The sequence below is a fragment of the Pithys albifrons genome, chromosome 10, assembly GCF_047495875.1.
Source record: "Pithys albifrons albifrons isolate INPA30051 chromosome 10, PitAlb_v1, whole genome shotgun sequence".
Classification (NCBI taxonomy): Eukaryota; Metazoa; Chordata; class Aves; order Passeriformes; family Thamnophilidae; genus Pithys; species Pithys albifrons.
This window is the reverse complement of record NC_092467.1, coordinates 27906643-27923503: the sequence shown is the minus strand read 5'-3', so window position 1 is coordinate 27923503 and position 16861 is coordinate 27906643. Positions and strand designations below refer to the sequence as shown.

The following is a 16861-nucleotide window of genomic DNA, read 5'->3' as shown; positions in this document are numbered from 1 at the left end:
GGGGAGCCAGGAGGAAGTTACATTTCCTCACAGGGAGTAGCTGCAAACCAGCCCATGGATTTGTTTCCCCGGCGCGTCTGCTCTGCTTGCCCGAAGGGCTGTGAGCCAGTGTGACTGAGGAGCACAAAATGAATGGGTAGGAAACCAGGTAGAGTCAGTTCTGCTCCTAATGAAATGATTAAAAAGAGCAGCTCAGAATGCAAGAGCCGACAGTTTAGCTTGGCCTTTATGTTTGAAGAGGCCCTGTTACGGTGAATTTCAACCCAAAATGTATGTGTTTGAGGGAGTTAATACAGTGGAACAACTTGAGGGGAAGAAGGGGAAGGGCAAATGGGTAGAAATAGCTTCTAGAAAGTTTTTTGGCCTTTTTCCCCCCAGTTTGGAAGTAAACCTTACCCTGAGATTTTGCAATTCAAATGTAGAATTTTCTAATGCTAGTCTGAGAAGTGGAGGAAACAATTGAAACGGGCAGAAATGAAAGTGAAACATTCTCCCTCCTTCATTTCGTGAGCCTACAGCTAATTCTGATCGGATTTGAAACATTTTTAATTTGGTTGCTCTAGGTAAGTATAGATTTAATAATTTTCCAGAGCTTGAGGTCAGATGGTATATTGTCTGACTTCAAGCTGTTGTGTTTCAGCCAGATTATTTTTCTGAAAAGAGTCAAGAGCTGGGCTTGATTTCAGAGGAGTACCTGGCACTGTGCATGCCGAAAGCAAGGGAAACAAGTCCCCCAGAACTCAGGGTAGTGAATAAATGAAATGTGCTCTAATGCTTTCAGCAGGTTAATCACACCCCACTCTGCAGGCACAGGTGAGTAGCTCTGGTTTTGTTGCCAGCCTGTCTGGGAAAAAAATTCTTTGATTCCAGATCTGGCAATTTGGTATGGCCTGAGCCTGTGCCATCCAGGTTTCTAGAAAAATGCCACCTCAGCACTGATTCACTCCACTCCAGTGTTTTGTTTCCAACCATGTTATTTTTTCAGAGGCACCCTCTTCCCTCTCCCTCCCTCCCCTCTCTCCTATGTAGATGGCCAATATCTGACAGGGGAATCTTTCTGAGACCCTCTTGGGTTTGGGAGTGGTCTCTTTGTTTCTCACGTTAAATTTCATTAGTTGGTTTACTTTGCAATTCTTTGGGAGGTGGTAATTTGGTCGTATATCGTGTATGTGCAGCAGTTTAAATTATTTTGTGTTTGCTCAATCATTTCAGGATTAAAGAGTAAGAATAAAGGAGGAAGAGGCAAAAAACCCCCCAACAAACCCCACCAAAATTCACCAATGTTATTATTGCACTTGCGTTTTGGATTCTCTTTAACTTTTTTGTGGAGTACAAAATATTCTTTTCTTGTGAAATGTCATGACCTCTGTGTGTTTGTCAGGAATAAAGAATATGTCTGTGTTGTTTAACATTAGCTACTTGGGTTTGATGTGTGGTATCATCACAATACTCAGTTTATTAGCTGGGTTCTAGTTTTTCCTTAGAGTCTCCTTAGTTTTTTCCCATCACATTCATACATTTGGTTAAAGATTATGTATTCTCTTTGAATATGTAACCGTGTATTTTATTGAATGGATAAAATAATTTGAATAATTTTTGTGGGTTTTTTAAAACCTTCTTTCACAATCCGGGTCCAGCGCCAGCACCTTGGCACACACAAGAGGCAGAGCAAACCAGGCTCCTTTTCCTGCCCTGCCGGAGTTCCGTGGCAGCCTCAGTGTGGAAGTGGTGCCAACAGAGTTGTCCCCACCCTGCGCGTTGTTTGTCATTACCGGCCGTGCTCCTCCTCCTGCTCCCGGTGCCAGCTTTAGTCGGGCTGTCCCGGGGTGGATGGTTCATGCGGAGGAAGGAGCAGCCCCGGCAGTGCCCGTGAGTAGCCGCGCTGGATGGAGAGGGGATCGGTTTGGGCTGGCCCTCGGTGTGTGTGGGGGGTGTGGGTGGCAGAAATGGAGCTGATCCCGTGTGTGTGTGTGGCTTTCTTTTTGTTGGTTTGGATGCTTCTTCCTCCTCTTGAGGCTGAGCAAGTGAAACACTAGAAATAGTTTGGAGTTTGAAAAGTCCTACTCTCCTTTCTCTTTGGTGACATTAAAAACCCCAGAGCCACAGTACAGTTAAAGGCAGTGCCATCCCGTACAGAGCTGGAGCAGCTCCCCATCCATAGGGGCAGAGCTTTACTCTCTGCTCAGGGACTGGAGTCACTGGAATTCAGCCAACCAGGGGGGCCCTGGGCTCTCCCCACCCTGGGCCTGGAGCAGGAACCTACCTCTGTGTCACAGGAATGGTGTGGGAAAGAGGCTGCAGTTCTGAGGCAAACACTGTTTCATCTGCTCGGTTTTGGATCTAGAAGCAAGAGCCAGGTGCAGTCAGTGGACATAGTTACACTGTTAACTAAATGTGTTTCTGAGATAAAATACTTAGCCATTGGAACAAATTTGGAAATACACATTTTTTTTCAGGTTTTGTATTTTACTAAATACTGTGGTGCTAACATCAGCCTCAGGAAAATTCTTGTGGGTTCTGTTTGTTTCTTTGACTTTCATTTTTGAAAGATAATATGTCTTTCCAATTATCTCAAGAGAGACTTAAGATAACCATTTTAGTCTGTGCTTTGTGTCCTGAAGTGTATTCTGATTTGTGTCTCTTGAAAGTGAGAGGTAGTAACTATGTTATGTAGTCTGAAAAAAAATTAGTTTTTTATACTGATAATATTCAGAAAGGTTTTTGTGGTTTTTAAGCAGACATTTTAGTCTGATTCTTGCTTCTGGTTCTTATTATTAAAATACAAAAGTACGTTGTGATAGTTTTAATAGTTGTAATTTATAGACTTTCCTATTATTCCTTTTCTTCACTGAATGATGAGTTACTTGTTTTGATGGGGTCTCTGAAGACCAGATGTTTCCATGGATCATTCATTTATCTACCAAATCTGCAGCTGGACAGGGAAGAGAGAAACTCTGCTCTCCATACCTTGCTATAGTTTTACGAAATTTATTTTCTTCTATGTCTAATTCTTCTTTCTCATAATTTTTACCTGCTGTCTCAGGGTTATTGAAAAACAAATTCCAATTTCTTGTTACAGATTCTCCCCCTTCATTGTCTATATAAATAAGAGTAATTCCTTACTAACAGACCCACTTACTCCTGCTTAACTTCCTGTTGGAAGTACAGCCTTTGAGCTGTGGCCAAGAGGGAGCTCAGATGATGACATATCACCTAAAGCTCTGAGGTTTACATGAGTAAAGTTAATCTTCAGCTAAACAAAATATTTACTGTTTGTCGGGTTTCTTTGCTAAGCAAAGTCTCATTTAATTGTTGGCACTTGACTTACATGAGAGTTGGACGTGTCAAAAACTTGCTGAGTGTGGATGCAGGTGATCAGTCAGGTTTATTACTAATACTTTGCATCATATCTCTAAATGCATTTTGAAATCAGTTAATAAAATGGAACTTGCTTGCTGGAAGCGAATTAGTTTTCTCTAGTGGCTAATTTGAGCTGTGTGTTTATTGAGTGGGATTTTTTAGATGTGTTAATTTTTTTTCCAATGTTCTTACAGACATCTTCGTTCTTGTTTTTGTTCAGAAAGCCAGAAATAGGAAGGGAAGAAAAAAGCAAGCTGTTGGCAGGTTTATCACTGAGTGGTTTTTACAGTGTTCTGCCATTTTTTGTCTCTTCATATCCCCTCCTTTTTAAAATACAAATCAGGATGATCAAAATTTTCATGAGTTTTACTTTAATACAGAATGTATTTTGGAAATTCACTTATGCCTGTGGGGGGAATATGCTTCCTATAATAATTTGTAGTTACCCCTTCCTTTAGAGGAGTTTATTCACTGTGCTGTCTACAGTGAATTTTTTCTTTTAATTTAATTTTTTTTCAATTTAAAAATGTGTTATAATTATTTCTTCAGTAGACAATCAGCTACGATCCTTGCCTGCACAGAGGATTTAAAATCAGCTGCACATTGCTGAAGAATCACACTTCAGGTGGTCTCAAGAGGCAGCAGAAGCAGGTCTTCACTATAATGGAAGAGGCCAAGAGTTCAAAGAATGGAAATCATGACCCAAGGAAGTCTGTCCGTCTTGTCTGTGAGGAGGGAAAATCAGTCAAAGTTACCATTAATCAAAATTATAAACATAATAGAAATGACAAATCTGTGAAGGATGTTGGGAGAAGTTCTCCAAGTGGGAATAGCAGCAAAAAGAGTAAACAAAATGATGTTTGTCCTGAAAAACAAGGAGAAAGTAAATCATGCAAAGTAAATAGTTGTATTCCTGGAACTAAAGATATGGGATCAAACGTTCAGGATCGAAGTCATGGAAAAGCAAAAAAATTTTCTAATTTATCATCAGCGATGGAAAACGTGAAACAGCCAAAGGCTCAGCCAGTGGGAGAAGGCGCTGCCGGCTCCCCTGTTCCAGGGAACGGGGCCGGTGTGGAAAGCTCAGCAGCTCCACAGAAAGGGAAACTGGTGCTGGAAAATCCACTGGGAGTTCCTGCCTCCAAGGCTGGTGTTGATCAGGCTGGTGGGGATCCCGCTAAGGCTGCTGCAGATCAGAGGAAAATGGAACATAAGCCTGATGACTTCAGTGAGTATTATTTAACACTGCTTTATTCCATTTTCTTCTGGTGCAATTTGGAGCAGTCTGAAAAGGGCTTTGAAATGTTTCTGTTCACATATTTTCTTCACACAGAGTAAGTTGCTGGTTTCATTTGGAGAGAACATACTGTTAATACAAGCATTTTGCTTGGAGAACAAGAGATTATGATAATAGCTGTCCTTTTTTCTTATGCCTGAGACCTAAACATCTTTATAAGCTACTTAGTGTGTGTGGGTTTCAGGCAATTTTGTGAATACAGTGCCTTTTGAAGGGGGAACCCTTCATAATATCATTGCCACTTATGGAAATGCCAGTTATTATTGCTTTTCAGAGAGATCAGGGGAAAAATCAGCAAGAAAAGTTCTTTATTATAAGTAGAGGGAAAATACTCTTTTTTTTATCCTATGACTGTTGTGCACTTTTGGTTATTAAAAATGTTTAAAATAGGTTTTAGCAGATGGCTTTTTGATTTAGGAAGCTGTGGGATATGTATCATCCATCAGCAGTTACCCTTATGAGTGTGCAGAGCTTATGCATATTTTTCAATGTCAAAATTAAACATCCTGATCAGGCTTTGTCTCACCAGGTTAATTCCATACTTCAGAATTTCTCACACTTTTTCAGAATCCATTTTTTCTTTAATAAAAATGCTGGTTTAAGATACCACACCAGTGCAGACCTTCTGTTTGAAGTACTTCCCACAGCTACAGGCAATTTTGTGAATATTGCCTGTGCAGCAGTTGTTTGTGTGGAAATAGTAGGAAAATAGTAAAGTGCACATTTTTTTAGCCATCTTAATAAAACTGAACAGGAAAACCAAGCTGAAGTGGCAGCATCCTGTGATCAGCCAGCTCTTTGTAGACCCCCATCATACACTGTGGGGACCATCTGTCACTGGAAAACCAGGACTTGGAAATCCATCCAGTTTTAATTCCTCATTGGTCTGGGGACACAGATCTCATCTGAAAGGAAACAAAAAGAAAAAAAAAAGGAAAAACCCAGCACACAAATAACCCTCACTTTTGCTTATGTGAAAACAACTGGAAAAAATTGCTGTAGATGTTTGTGCAGCTCAGTGCCCTGTGACCAATCCATAGGCATCTGGAGGAACTGGCCCCGTGGAGCTGCCCGTGTTTGGGAGCAGCAGCGTTCCAGAGCTGTGGGTGGTGAGGTGTCCCTGCTCAGGTGCAGCTCCAGCAGCTTCCAAACTGAGGGCCTGGAATGCTGGTGACTGACCCTGTAAGGGCATGTGGGTCAGTGGCTTTAGGGCAGTTCTGTCACTGGCTCCCTTCAAATGTGCTGTGTAAAATAATTTCATGCCTAATATTTCTTATTTCTGTTACAGCAGGACATCAGGATCTTGCATACTCTGTTCTGCATGACAAAACATGCCCTTTTTTTCCCCTAATAAGAGACTGTGAAGTTATGACTGAAACAGAGAATTAAACTACTCTTTCTTCTTCTCTTTTTGATAGCACTCTTAGTTAGCAGGCTACTCTCAGCAGTCTCTCCAAAATACTGGTTAACATACTGGAAAGATTCTAACATTTAAGGTGGTTTTGGGCAGCCTTTGGAAAAAAAACTGGAATGTAGCTCTAATTTGTTTTTGGCTTTTATTTAATTTTCACTTTTCCTCTCTGAGTTATTCTGAGAGAGTAACTGTTTCTTTCTCTAGGTAAAACCAAGAATTCTGAATCAACAAAAGAACATACTTTGGAAGCAGATTATTTAGAAAACACTGGTGTTATTGATGAATCTAATCTGACAGTTGAACAGCAACTGGGATTGAAACAAGCTGAGGAACGTCTGGAAAGAGATTATATCTCCCGACTTGAAAAAGTAGGTTGGGTTATTTATCAGATAAAGAAGAAAATGTGTGTCCTCTTTCATTATCATCACCATGTTTTGGTTGAGTGGTATTTCTGCTACAGCCTGTTGCCTCTTTTTCTTCTTCATAGTGAGTCACTTTATAGTCTGAGATTTATCCCTGGTAGTTGACTGGTCAGTCATTGTGGCAGATGATATGAATTGAAACTTTTGGTTCCTCTGGTGGGACATGTAGCCTTTGTAGAATAGTATTTTTTTAATTCTGCAGACTTAAAGGTTTACAGTTCCATTATTTACATAGGATTTTCTGGAAAGTCTGGTTCCGTGGAAGCTCAGAACACAGATTGCAAAAGAACCTTTTGCTATCTTTGGGATATCAGCCTCTCCCCAGCCCCAGTCACCTGTATTGGATATGGCTCTTAAAAATGTTCATCTAAACTGCTCTTAATAATTATCTCCAGTGAAATGAAAGTCCAAGCCAGTGTGGGCAACGCAGAAGTTTTTCTTAATGTCTAATTCAAGTGTCTCTTTTAGTATTTTAATCCCTCCTGTGTTGTCCTAGGAGAATAACCATAAGTTTATTACTTCTTTTTTACACCATTCTGCACACTGGAAGATCATTACCATTCCTGCACTCTTTCCTTCTTTAGACTCTCTTTGTTCCTTGGTCTTGGGGGCATTTTTAGTGGTTCATTTGTGTTACTTTCCTGCAGACACCCATCATGTCTCTGGTACCTGAAACTGGACATGCCACTCCAGCTGAAGCCTTGCATGGAAAGAGGGAACTCTATCTGTCAGGATGGGTGTTGGCTTGTAGTTTGATCAGCAATGGTCCCCACAACCTTTCCTTAAGGAATGCTCCATCAGGTGTTCCCAGCCCTGGATTTGTTGCAGTTGGCAGTCCCTAAGGATGAATGACACTTTGCTGTGGAATTATTTAGAGGCATCTTATTTATTCTCATTTATTCTCAGTGACCTCATCACTGTCTATAGTCTATAACTACCTGAAGGGAAGTTCCAGCCAGGTGGGGGTTGGTCTCTTCTCCCAGGCACTCAGCAATAGGACAAGGGGGCACAGGCTCAAGCTGTACCAGGGAAATTTAAGTTGGAGATCAGAAAAAAATTCTTTGCAGAGAGAGTAATCCGACATTGGAATGGGCTGCCCAGAGAGGGGGTGGATTCCCCATCCCTGGAGGTTTTTAAAGTGAGATTGGCCGTGGCACCGAGTGCCATGATCTGGTAAAGGGACTGGAGCTGGACCAAGGGTTGGACTTGATGATCTCGGAGGTCTTTTCCAATGCAATCAGTTCTATGATTCTGTTTCTCTAATTTGTTGTGATCACTGAATTGTCATTTTATATCTTCTGTATCCTCTCCCAAGTTTGCCTTTCACATTTGTAACACACCCTCTGCTGCATTTCCCAAGCCCTCAACAAAGATGTGGGTATTTCTGCCCCACAAGGACCTCTGCTGACAAATACCTGGCATGTGCTTTTAGGTGTGTGTATCTGAGGACAGTTCTCTGAGCAGTTTGGCTCTCACCTCACTGTTCTCCATTTAAACAGTATTTATGGTCTCCTTTTGAGACTGATACTATGACAAGTGACAAAAACTTCATAAAATTCAAGATACAGCATCTGCTGCTGCTTCTTCAAGCGCTGTGACTTTTATCTTTAAAAAAGCAACACTAAGATTGGGTTAGTGCAATTTGTTTGTAGCAGATCAGGTTGTCATTTTTTCCCTGTGTACTTACTAGTAATTTATTACAGTATTTTTCTGAATGCTAATTCTGACTAGTCTCTAAATTCCTGGCTCATCTTCTTTAGCCTTTTAAAGATATTCATAAATTTCTCTTTCCTAGTGGTCTGGAACCTTCCCATTCTTTAAAATACAACTGCTCTGTTATAAAATAGCTCCTTGAATATCCAAGTACAAATTTCATGAGGCCTGGTGTACTTGGATACATCTGTCTTTACACAAGTAGTAATCTGTAACTTTTTGGTCTTGCTGTTTTGAGTTCTTGCCCCTTTCATTGGAGTTAAGCATAACTAGAGGATTAAAAAAACCTTTACAATGAAGGCAAAATAAAAGTTGTTACACAATTCAGCCTTTTATCAACATCTATTGACATATAGCAGATCAATATTGTAAAGAAGTACACAAGGTTTTAAAATAGTTTTATTGCTGGTACTCATTTTATTAAAGAAGAGTAGTAAAATATTTTTCATCCAGTTTAGTCATCAGGTATCAAATACTTGAATCTTCTGAGCTACCCAAATGTAAGTATCAGTTGTTTTCCAAAGGGATGTCTAATTTCATCTTACTGGGTATTTGTCTCATAGAAAACAAGTGTAAGGAGAATTAGTAACAAAAGCATAATGACTATGTTAGTTTAAGTTGATATTTACTCTGCAGTTGGAGAGTATCAGACTTTTTTTTTTTCCAAAAGCAAAAGATCAAACTCAGTAAGTGGAAAAACCTGCCCAAGTTTAACAGTGCCTTAACTTTCCATACAGTAAGTTGAAATTTGTTTAACTGATCTGTGGTCCTCCTTAGTGTCTTAAAATGGTGCTCTCTGTTCATTAATTGTTCTGTCCCTGTTTAAGCATCTGGTGTTTTCAATATACCTTTTGGTTTTACCAAGTATAGGTGTAATAGAATTAGGATGAAAATGCCAAGTAGGGTTAGAAAATACAACTGCAGGATGAAACAGCTAAAGGGGGGATATTTGTAAATAACCCTTCCACTTTTCTGCCTTTTAGTCCTGTAGTTCTTCATTGGTTCCTGGTTGAATGAACTCCATGGCATCCTCTCTTGCTCCCCAGGAAAACAGTGATTTCCCTCCTTCCCCATCACCTCTGGAGCTCTGGCTGCTTCTTGCAGACTGGGGTCTCCCAGGTGGCCACTGTCCATTTGAACTCCATCTCTCTCAGCCTGTCTGCACAAAAAGGTTCTTGTTCTGCACATTTCTCCAGTTCTGAGCATCTCAGATCCATCAAACTGCACTAGCATGACCCTTGTCAGAGACCACCCCCAGAGCACCATCAGGGAGTGGCCACAGTCCCCCTTTTCATGGGGCAGGACCTGCAGCCCTGGCCAGGTGTGCTGGGGATGTGCTGCCAGACCCCACCACGTGCTGGCAGCACACACAGTCAGGAGCAGGGTGAACACTGCCATTATCTCATCAGAGAAACACTGAGATCTAATAAATCCAGTTAGTGTCAGCTGGAGCTGAGAGGGGAGTGGCTTACTGGCTTTTAGGTCAGTCTTAGGAAGCATAAACTCTTCAGTCTTAACCTTACCTCACTGAAATGTGCTGAGAAGTGTAATACTCAGCTTGTCTCACTTCCTGTCCTTGCTTTCCCCACTTGTCCTACAGGTCAAAACCATTTCTCCATGTTTTTTGAAGATTACTGAATGTTTGCAAAGCACCTTGACATTAAAAGTGTTACTACATAATTGTTAAATGCAGTTTATTATTCTAAGAATTGAGTTTTTCAGGCACTCTTGGCAGAAACTTTATCTCTTGATCTCTGGCCCTGTTTCCCCAGCGCTCCCCAGAATACACCAACTGTCAGTATCTATGCAAGCTCTGCTTAGTTCACATTGAGAATATCCAGGGAGCTCACAAGCATATTAAAGAGAAACGACACAAGAAAAACATAATGGTAAGTTAACAAATCAGATTTTGGCTATTTTTTCTCCCCCGCCCCCTTTTTTAAATTAAAAAATACCTTGTTTTGTTATGTGGTTTGTTTTCTTTGATCATGTTCATTTAGGTGAAAGTTTGTGTGCTGAGCAGAGATCCGCAAATTTCAGTTTTCTCTTTGAGGGGAAGGGCTTGATGATCTCAGGCAGAGAGGAAAGAACATTTTTGATCATTGCTTCTGAATTAGTGTCTCTGAGTGGTGGGCAGTTCATCCTCCTTTTAGTAACAAAATGCAAGGTAACTTAGGCAAGAAATACATATATTATATAGAAATATATTTAGTTTTCCTGGTTTTTCCCCAAAATAATGTCATTGATAGTAACACCTCCAGGGACTGGAGGTGGGATTGGGAATGCTGGTTTTTTTGTTTCTTTTACTTAGTGTAATTTATGAAGTTTAGAGGTTACAGGATTGAGTTCCTGAGTCACTCATCATCTCCTTGTGTTTATAAATGTGTTTAATATGAAAAACAGTTGTAAGGCTCACAAAGAGAAAGGCGGTTTCTTTGTCAGACACTATGGTGGTCTGGTTTGCTCCAAAGAACTGCTACCTGCATGAAATGCAGTAAAAGGTGCACAGATTTTCCTGCCAGCCCACTCCTGTGAGTACTGGTGAAGAGCTGCAAACTCCCCAGTATGTTGAGTTTGTGATTTAAATAGGTGAAATTACTCTTCCTACAACCATTCCCCAAAATTCAGTCAAATTACTTTTCTCCTGTTCCTATGTATTTCTTACCACAGTCCTGTTTTCAGTTAATGCTCTAATTCCATAATGTATGCAAGTCATCACCTAGAGAGCTCTGGATGACAGAAATCCATTCTATCTCAGAGAGTAACCTTTCTGTGTTATGTTCAGTGACTGTTGGTAGAAGATTCTGGTTCTCTTACTGTCTGCTAAATTGCATCATGGAAAAAACAATGAACCAGCCCCATGTTTGATATAAAACCACTTTTTTACCGTGCTTTTCATCTGGGCATGAAGATAAGAATGAGGAATAATGTTTCTTTGCCCCCCAATGGAACTCTGGAGGACAGGGAGCAGTTTCAATTTTTAACACTTTGTCCTGTGCCACATTATAGTGATACAGTGTAGCTGAGTCTTGCGTCATAAACTACACCTCTTTCCAGCCCTAGGAGGGACATGGCTGTCAAATAAGCTCAGGAGCAGCTGTCGTTCCACAACTCAAGAAAAATCCTAAAGCAGTGACATAAAAAAACCCAGAGCCTTTTAAAAATGCCCATATTCTTTCTTAGGCTAAATCTGTTCAGAGAAGAACAGGAGAGTTGAGAGGTGCAGCCTACCAAACACTTTCATACTGTACTGTGTTTTCTTAGTGTGTTATGATTACTGCTTATTTCTGTTGTCAGTCACACATTTCATTCAGTTGGTGAATTTATGAAACAAGGGTTTGTTGTACTTAGTCCTGAATGACTTGGTGCATCTGACATGTTCTTGCTGTTGGATAAGATGCATTAAACCCAGTGCTTTCTGGCACCAGCTGTTTAAGCAGCAATGTGACTGAACTTACAGAAATTTCTTGGAGCAAGGAATACCTTCTATGCCTCTGATACCTCTTCTTAAAGTACAGTCCACTCTGAAGAAATCTGTGTGACCTCTGTAGGTCAGTTACTTTTATTACGTAGGAACAATTACAGCTTTTTATTCTCCTGGATGAATTCTGTTTCAGAACTGTCAGAAAATGTGTTTCAGGAATGGAATTCAGCAGATTTCCTCCCCACTTGCCAGCTGTGGAATAACACTCCCTGTGTTAAACCCTGAGCATCTGCTGCCATTCCTGTGAGCCACACAGCTGGATTTGTTAGGCCAGGCTGAGCTCCTGTCTTTGGAAGCGTTTGGTCAGCACACCATCTAAATAGGAGAACACAAACAGTGTGTTCTAATATTATGAGATAACCTTTTTTTCCTTCAAATATCAGTTACTACTTTTGCCATCCAATAATTACAGGAAAAGCAAGAGGAGAATGAGCTGCGGGCCCTCCCGCCCCCCTCGCCTGCACAGTTGGCTGCTCTGAGCTTCACCCTCATTGAGGCAGCCCATGAGCAAGGCATCTCAGAGGAGGACTTCAGGATTCGCCAAGAAATTGTAAAGGAGATGGAGAAAATTATTCAGCAGCCCTTACCAGGTATTCAGTGTTATGCATTTTCTTTAGGTGAAAGTTTTTCTTTATTTTGATACCTTCATTCATGGGGAATTTGGGGTTAAATATTTTGATATTGTACATTGTTAATATATATAGTTGATTTAAAAGGAATTAACACATGGATAAAAAGAGGAAAATATGACGGTGTTTGTTTGTCCTTCTTTCTGATTTGTGTTTATTGAAGCTATTGATCCTCTGTAAAGTGATGGGATCACATAACAACAAGGTAATATGTGGCATTTGCTTCTGTGCATTGATTTCCCATCATCTCCCTCAGTTAATACAGTGGGAGTTTGAGAGCAGGTTTTGGAGCTGTGCTGATGTTGACATTATGGTAACAGTGGTTTGGTGTTCAGTGCCACTGAACAGAGGCAAATATTAATCTCATTACCAAAGTTTTCAAACTTTTTATTTCATCCATATTGGAACTGTGTGTTATTTCTTTTATTTTATAGATACCTTCTCTTTTCCCTTTGCTCTACAAAAGTGCAGGAGTAAGAAAGCTTTTTTTAGCTGCAGGATGGTCAGCTTTGGTTTTAGGGCCTCTGTTAAATATGTACTTACACACAAGGTGCTGAATAGAAGGGGCCTGTAAGGTGAGAGGTTTGCTCATCTGTTGGCTCTGTAGATTTGGCTCCTTGTGCAAACTGCTGTTCTGGTGGAGTTTTCCACTGACAGTATATTAGCACAAGACAAAGCTTTGTTACATAACATTTTACCATAAATGCTCAGAAAAACTTACTGTTCCTTGCCTGACTGACTTGTTTGGACTGATGAGCTTCTGTGGAGGTGCAGAAATAGTGGAAAGGGAGTCTGTAATAGTAAATAACAGTTTGTTATTCTCCTTTTCAGAGCCAGCTATGTTTTAGTGAATGTATTTCCCTAAGTTGTAAATTAGGAAAAATTGAATTCATGGACAGTGTAGAGAACATGGGGTGCTCTGGTGTGATTTTCTCTGGAGCTCACATTAGAACTAAGCAAAGATTGTTACTACTGTGAAAAGCCATTGGAAATAATTTCAAATCATTATATTGTTATTATTATTAACCATACGGCCATTAATTTTGAGAGGACTGGTTTCTAAGCAGTGAAAAATAGATTTTGTTTGAAGCTATGTGTGTGTAAGACTTATTTTCTCTGAAGAATAATTTTCTGATGGAGAGAGTTTGGTCAGGACACACATAAAGATCCTAAGAATAGAAGAAAAGCCTCTTTGCTGCGAGGCTGGTTGAACACTGGCACTGGTTGCCTGGAGAGACTGTGGACTCTCCACCCTTGGGGATTTTAAAGATCCAACTGGACACAGTTCTGGGCAGCCTGCTCTAGGTGACCCTCTTGAGCAGGTGTTGGATTTGGGAGGGATTGAGAACAGTCTCCATTTTCAGGTGATTTATGTGAGACCCTAATAGATATTATAGGAAAGTTTTCATCTACAAAAAGTGTATCATGAAATGGGATAAATTATCATTTATGGAATGGAATGACATTTCTCACATTATTTCTGAGTAGGTGCTTTCTAATCAGTTTGAATGTGTTCACAGCTTTGCAGGTAGGTGTGTTAACTCCAGAGCCACTGAATGGATCCTGGACTCTGCCTGGGGTTGTACTGAAGTTACGTTTTCTGTGCATGTTGCAGAATGAGCTGTGCATAGGAACTTGCTGATGAGATGAACAGATTGGTGTGAGGCACCAGAGAACTTTAGAGTTGGCTCCCTGCTGCAGTGGGAGCGAGCTGTGGTTAACAAAAGCTGTTCACAAAATCCTGCACTGGGATGGTGACGGTTATTACTATTACATGTGTAGTTTTATATTAAAAACAAACAGAACTAAAGCCACATTGCAAAAAAAAAAACCCCAAAACCAACCCACAAAACACGAACGTGAAAACAGCTTGCAAAATGTTGGCCATTTGGTAATTACAGTGTTTGAATGATTAGTTTTCCTGTGGTGTGTTGTGGAAGTGACTGACCTTCACAGGAGAGAGAAAGGGGCTCAGTGTTCCCCCATCTGGGAGCACCACTTGTGAGGTGCAGCGTCTAAAGCAGGGTATGCCTCATCCAGTGAGAAAAATGTATGAACTGGCTGTTAAATGCTGCTGTTTCTCTCCCCAGACTGTTCCCTGAGGATGTATGGCTCCTGCTTAACCAGATTCGCTTTCAAGACCAGTGATGTTAACATTGATATCAAATTCCCCCCCAAGGTGTGTGCATATTATTTTCTATTAATTAAGACTGTTTTTTAGATCAAGACCATCAACTTTTATTTCTATTCCATTGCCTTTAATGTTCTCTTTGGGCATATGGTGTTAGAACATTACAAAGCATTTGATCTTTGATTTGGTGTCAGCTCTGCTGTGGATAAAGTTTTCATTGCTTATTAGGTAACTTCAATTCTTGTTTGTTTGGGGATTTTTTGTGGACAATCTCATGCTGGCCTTTCTCTATTTTTTTTTAATAAGCATTGAAGGAGTTTGCAAATAATTAGCTCTGAATAAATGTACTTCCACAGGATCATGATTCAGACTGTAAATTCCTGTAGGTATTGATTCCCCCCCTTTTAAAGTTGGGGCTAGAAGTGACATTTGTTCCTTTTATGGTTTAGTCACTTGCAATTAAATATCACATCCCAGTTTACAGTTCACAGTACAAAAGTCCTGCAGACCAGTATAATTTACCTTTATTGAAGCTGTTGGTTCATGGTTAGTATGTGATTTTAGCAGCACGTTCTTGTTAGAGGCACAACTGCTGAACTTACTGTTTTTTCACTGTAGGTGTTACAGTGAAACTCAAGGTACCTGTTCGGGGTACACACTTACACATGGCATTTTGAAATGACCCTGCAGTCAGGAAGCAGAACTGAGCCCTTTTTCAAACAGTTGCATATGTAATTTTTTCACAAAAGCTCAAAGGTGCTGCTAATTTTTAGCCTTTCTTTGACTTATTTATGCTCATCTTTGAAACAGCATTTCAGCTGATTTCTGGGGAGAAAAATAAACGTGCTTAAAAAATACAACCTTTAAAAACCCTTGGAGGAAAGCACTGGCATTAAATTCTGTGGTGGTGCATTTCTAGTGGCATATGTTGACATTGAAATTGTCGAGTGTATGGCAAATGTTTTGTTTTAACTTTATGGAGTCTGGTAATAGGGACCTGGAGCAGAAGTGTTGGTGGAAAAGCTGGAGGCTGGAGGAAAGCTGGCTGACAGGTTTATGTACCTGTTCCCATGGTGCAGACAGACACAGTCAGCTTTTCATTAACACTGACACATGATTTCACTTCTGTTAAAGAACATAGTTACTGACTGTGCAACCCGAGTGGATTTAAATAAAGTGTAAAATAAAATAGGTTAGTCTGACTAATGTAACCTGCCCTGATTTTGTCATTGTAGATGAGTCAGCCAGATGTTCTGATCCAGGTGCTTGAGATCTTGAAGAACAGTGGTGAGTTATAGTTGCATCTCATTTCTATGGAACATTCCATCTGCTGCTTAGATGTGTTTATGCTTAGTTTTTCTGTAAACTTAAAAGAAATGGATTAGTTTTCAGGCAAAGTATCTGAGCTGTTCTTATGAATGTGTTTCTTATGAATACCAGCTCTTGTGTGAATGAGAGATGAGAACTCTCAGCAAGGGAATGGCAGCCCAGTTAGTCCAGTCCAGATTGCCAGAAGTTATGGCAATAGATGCCAGATCAAAAAGTGTTTAGCTTTTTGTGGGAGGAATGATAAGCAGTAACCTCAAGAGCTGCTTTCCACTGGCATATGAACACAAGTGAGAATTTTTACAAGCCTTCTGAGACTTGTAGCGTCGTCGTTCTGTCAGGAGCAGTTGGGCTGTGTGATAGTGATGGTGAGCACCAAAAAGTAACCAGAAAATACTGTTTACTGGCCAGCTATGCAGCACTTAATTTGAATTGTACTGAAAAATCATGGTATAAATATAATGGTTTTAAAAACAGAATTGGGAAAACTGTAAAAAACTTTGAAACAGAATGTTTTTTTTTTCTCCTTGCTTAGCTGTCTACTCAGATGTGGAGTCAGATTTCCATGCCAAAGTTCCTGTTGTCTTCTGCAAAGATGTTAAAAGGTGTGTGTCACTGAAGGGGGGTTTTAAGGAGATCCCAGTTTCTATTATGCTCCTTACAGCAGCTGATTGGCTGCACTGCTGACAAGCAGCATTTCTGTAACATTCCTGGTAAGAGGGAATTGCTCATACACGAAAATGGGATCAGGAGAGAAAGCTGCCTTAGCTTTTGTGCTTGTAGGAGTCTGAAAATATCTGTTCTGCTTGGAGTTAACTAAGGGAAAAGTGGAATGGTTTTCAGTTGTTATTTAAAATTGCTGCCAGCAGTTTAAGCCAAGGCTTTAAAAACATTTTAGAAGACACACATTGCCAGAAAGGACACATCATCTGACAGTTTCAGTAAATTCCTGAGAATCAGCAACCTCCAAAATGAAACAGGATTGCTTGACTGGCTGGAGGTACTGACTGGAACTCTGGGGAAGCAAATGCAACAAGGGTGGACATATCTTTTCCTGTGTTTGTAAGAGGATAGAAATAATTATT

At 40.3% G+C, this 16861-nt stretch overlaps 1 protein-coding gene across 7 annotated transcripts in view; it reads left to right on the top strand.

Annotated features, from left to right (window-relative positions):
- TUT4 (terminal uridylyl transferase 4) overlaps positions 1 to 16861 on the top strand; it is a 43365-nt gene that overhangs the window by 4021 nt on the left and 22483 nt on the right. For 3 of the 7 annotated variants that reach the window (XM_071565560.1, XM_071565562.1, XM_071565564.1), the window contains exons 2-8: positions 3910 to 4588; positions 6276 to 6439; positions 9979 to 10095; positions 12103 to 12280; positions 14410 to 14498; positions 15686 to 15737; positions 16312 to 16381. In XM_071565560.1, the coding sequence (XP_071421661.1) occupies positions 4024 to 4588; positions 6276 to 6439; positions 9979 to 10095; positions 12103 to 12280; positions 14410 to 14498; positions 15686 to 15737; positions 16312 to 16381 (1235 nt within the window). In that variant the 5' untranslated portion in view covers positions 3910 to 4023. Of the gene's footprint in view, positions 1 to 1772; positions 1870 to 3909; positions 4589 to 6275; positions 6440 to 9978; positions 10096 to 12102; positions 12281 to 14409; positions 14499 to 15685; positions 15738 to 16311; positions 16382 to 16861 lie in introns of those variants that run through there. The other 4 variants (XM_071565565.1, XM_071565559.1, XM_071565561.1 and 1 more) reach the window with 3 other exon arrangements.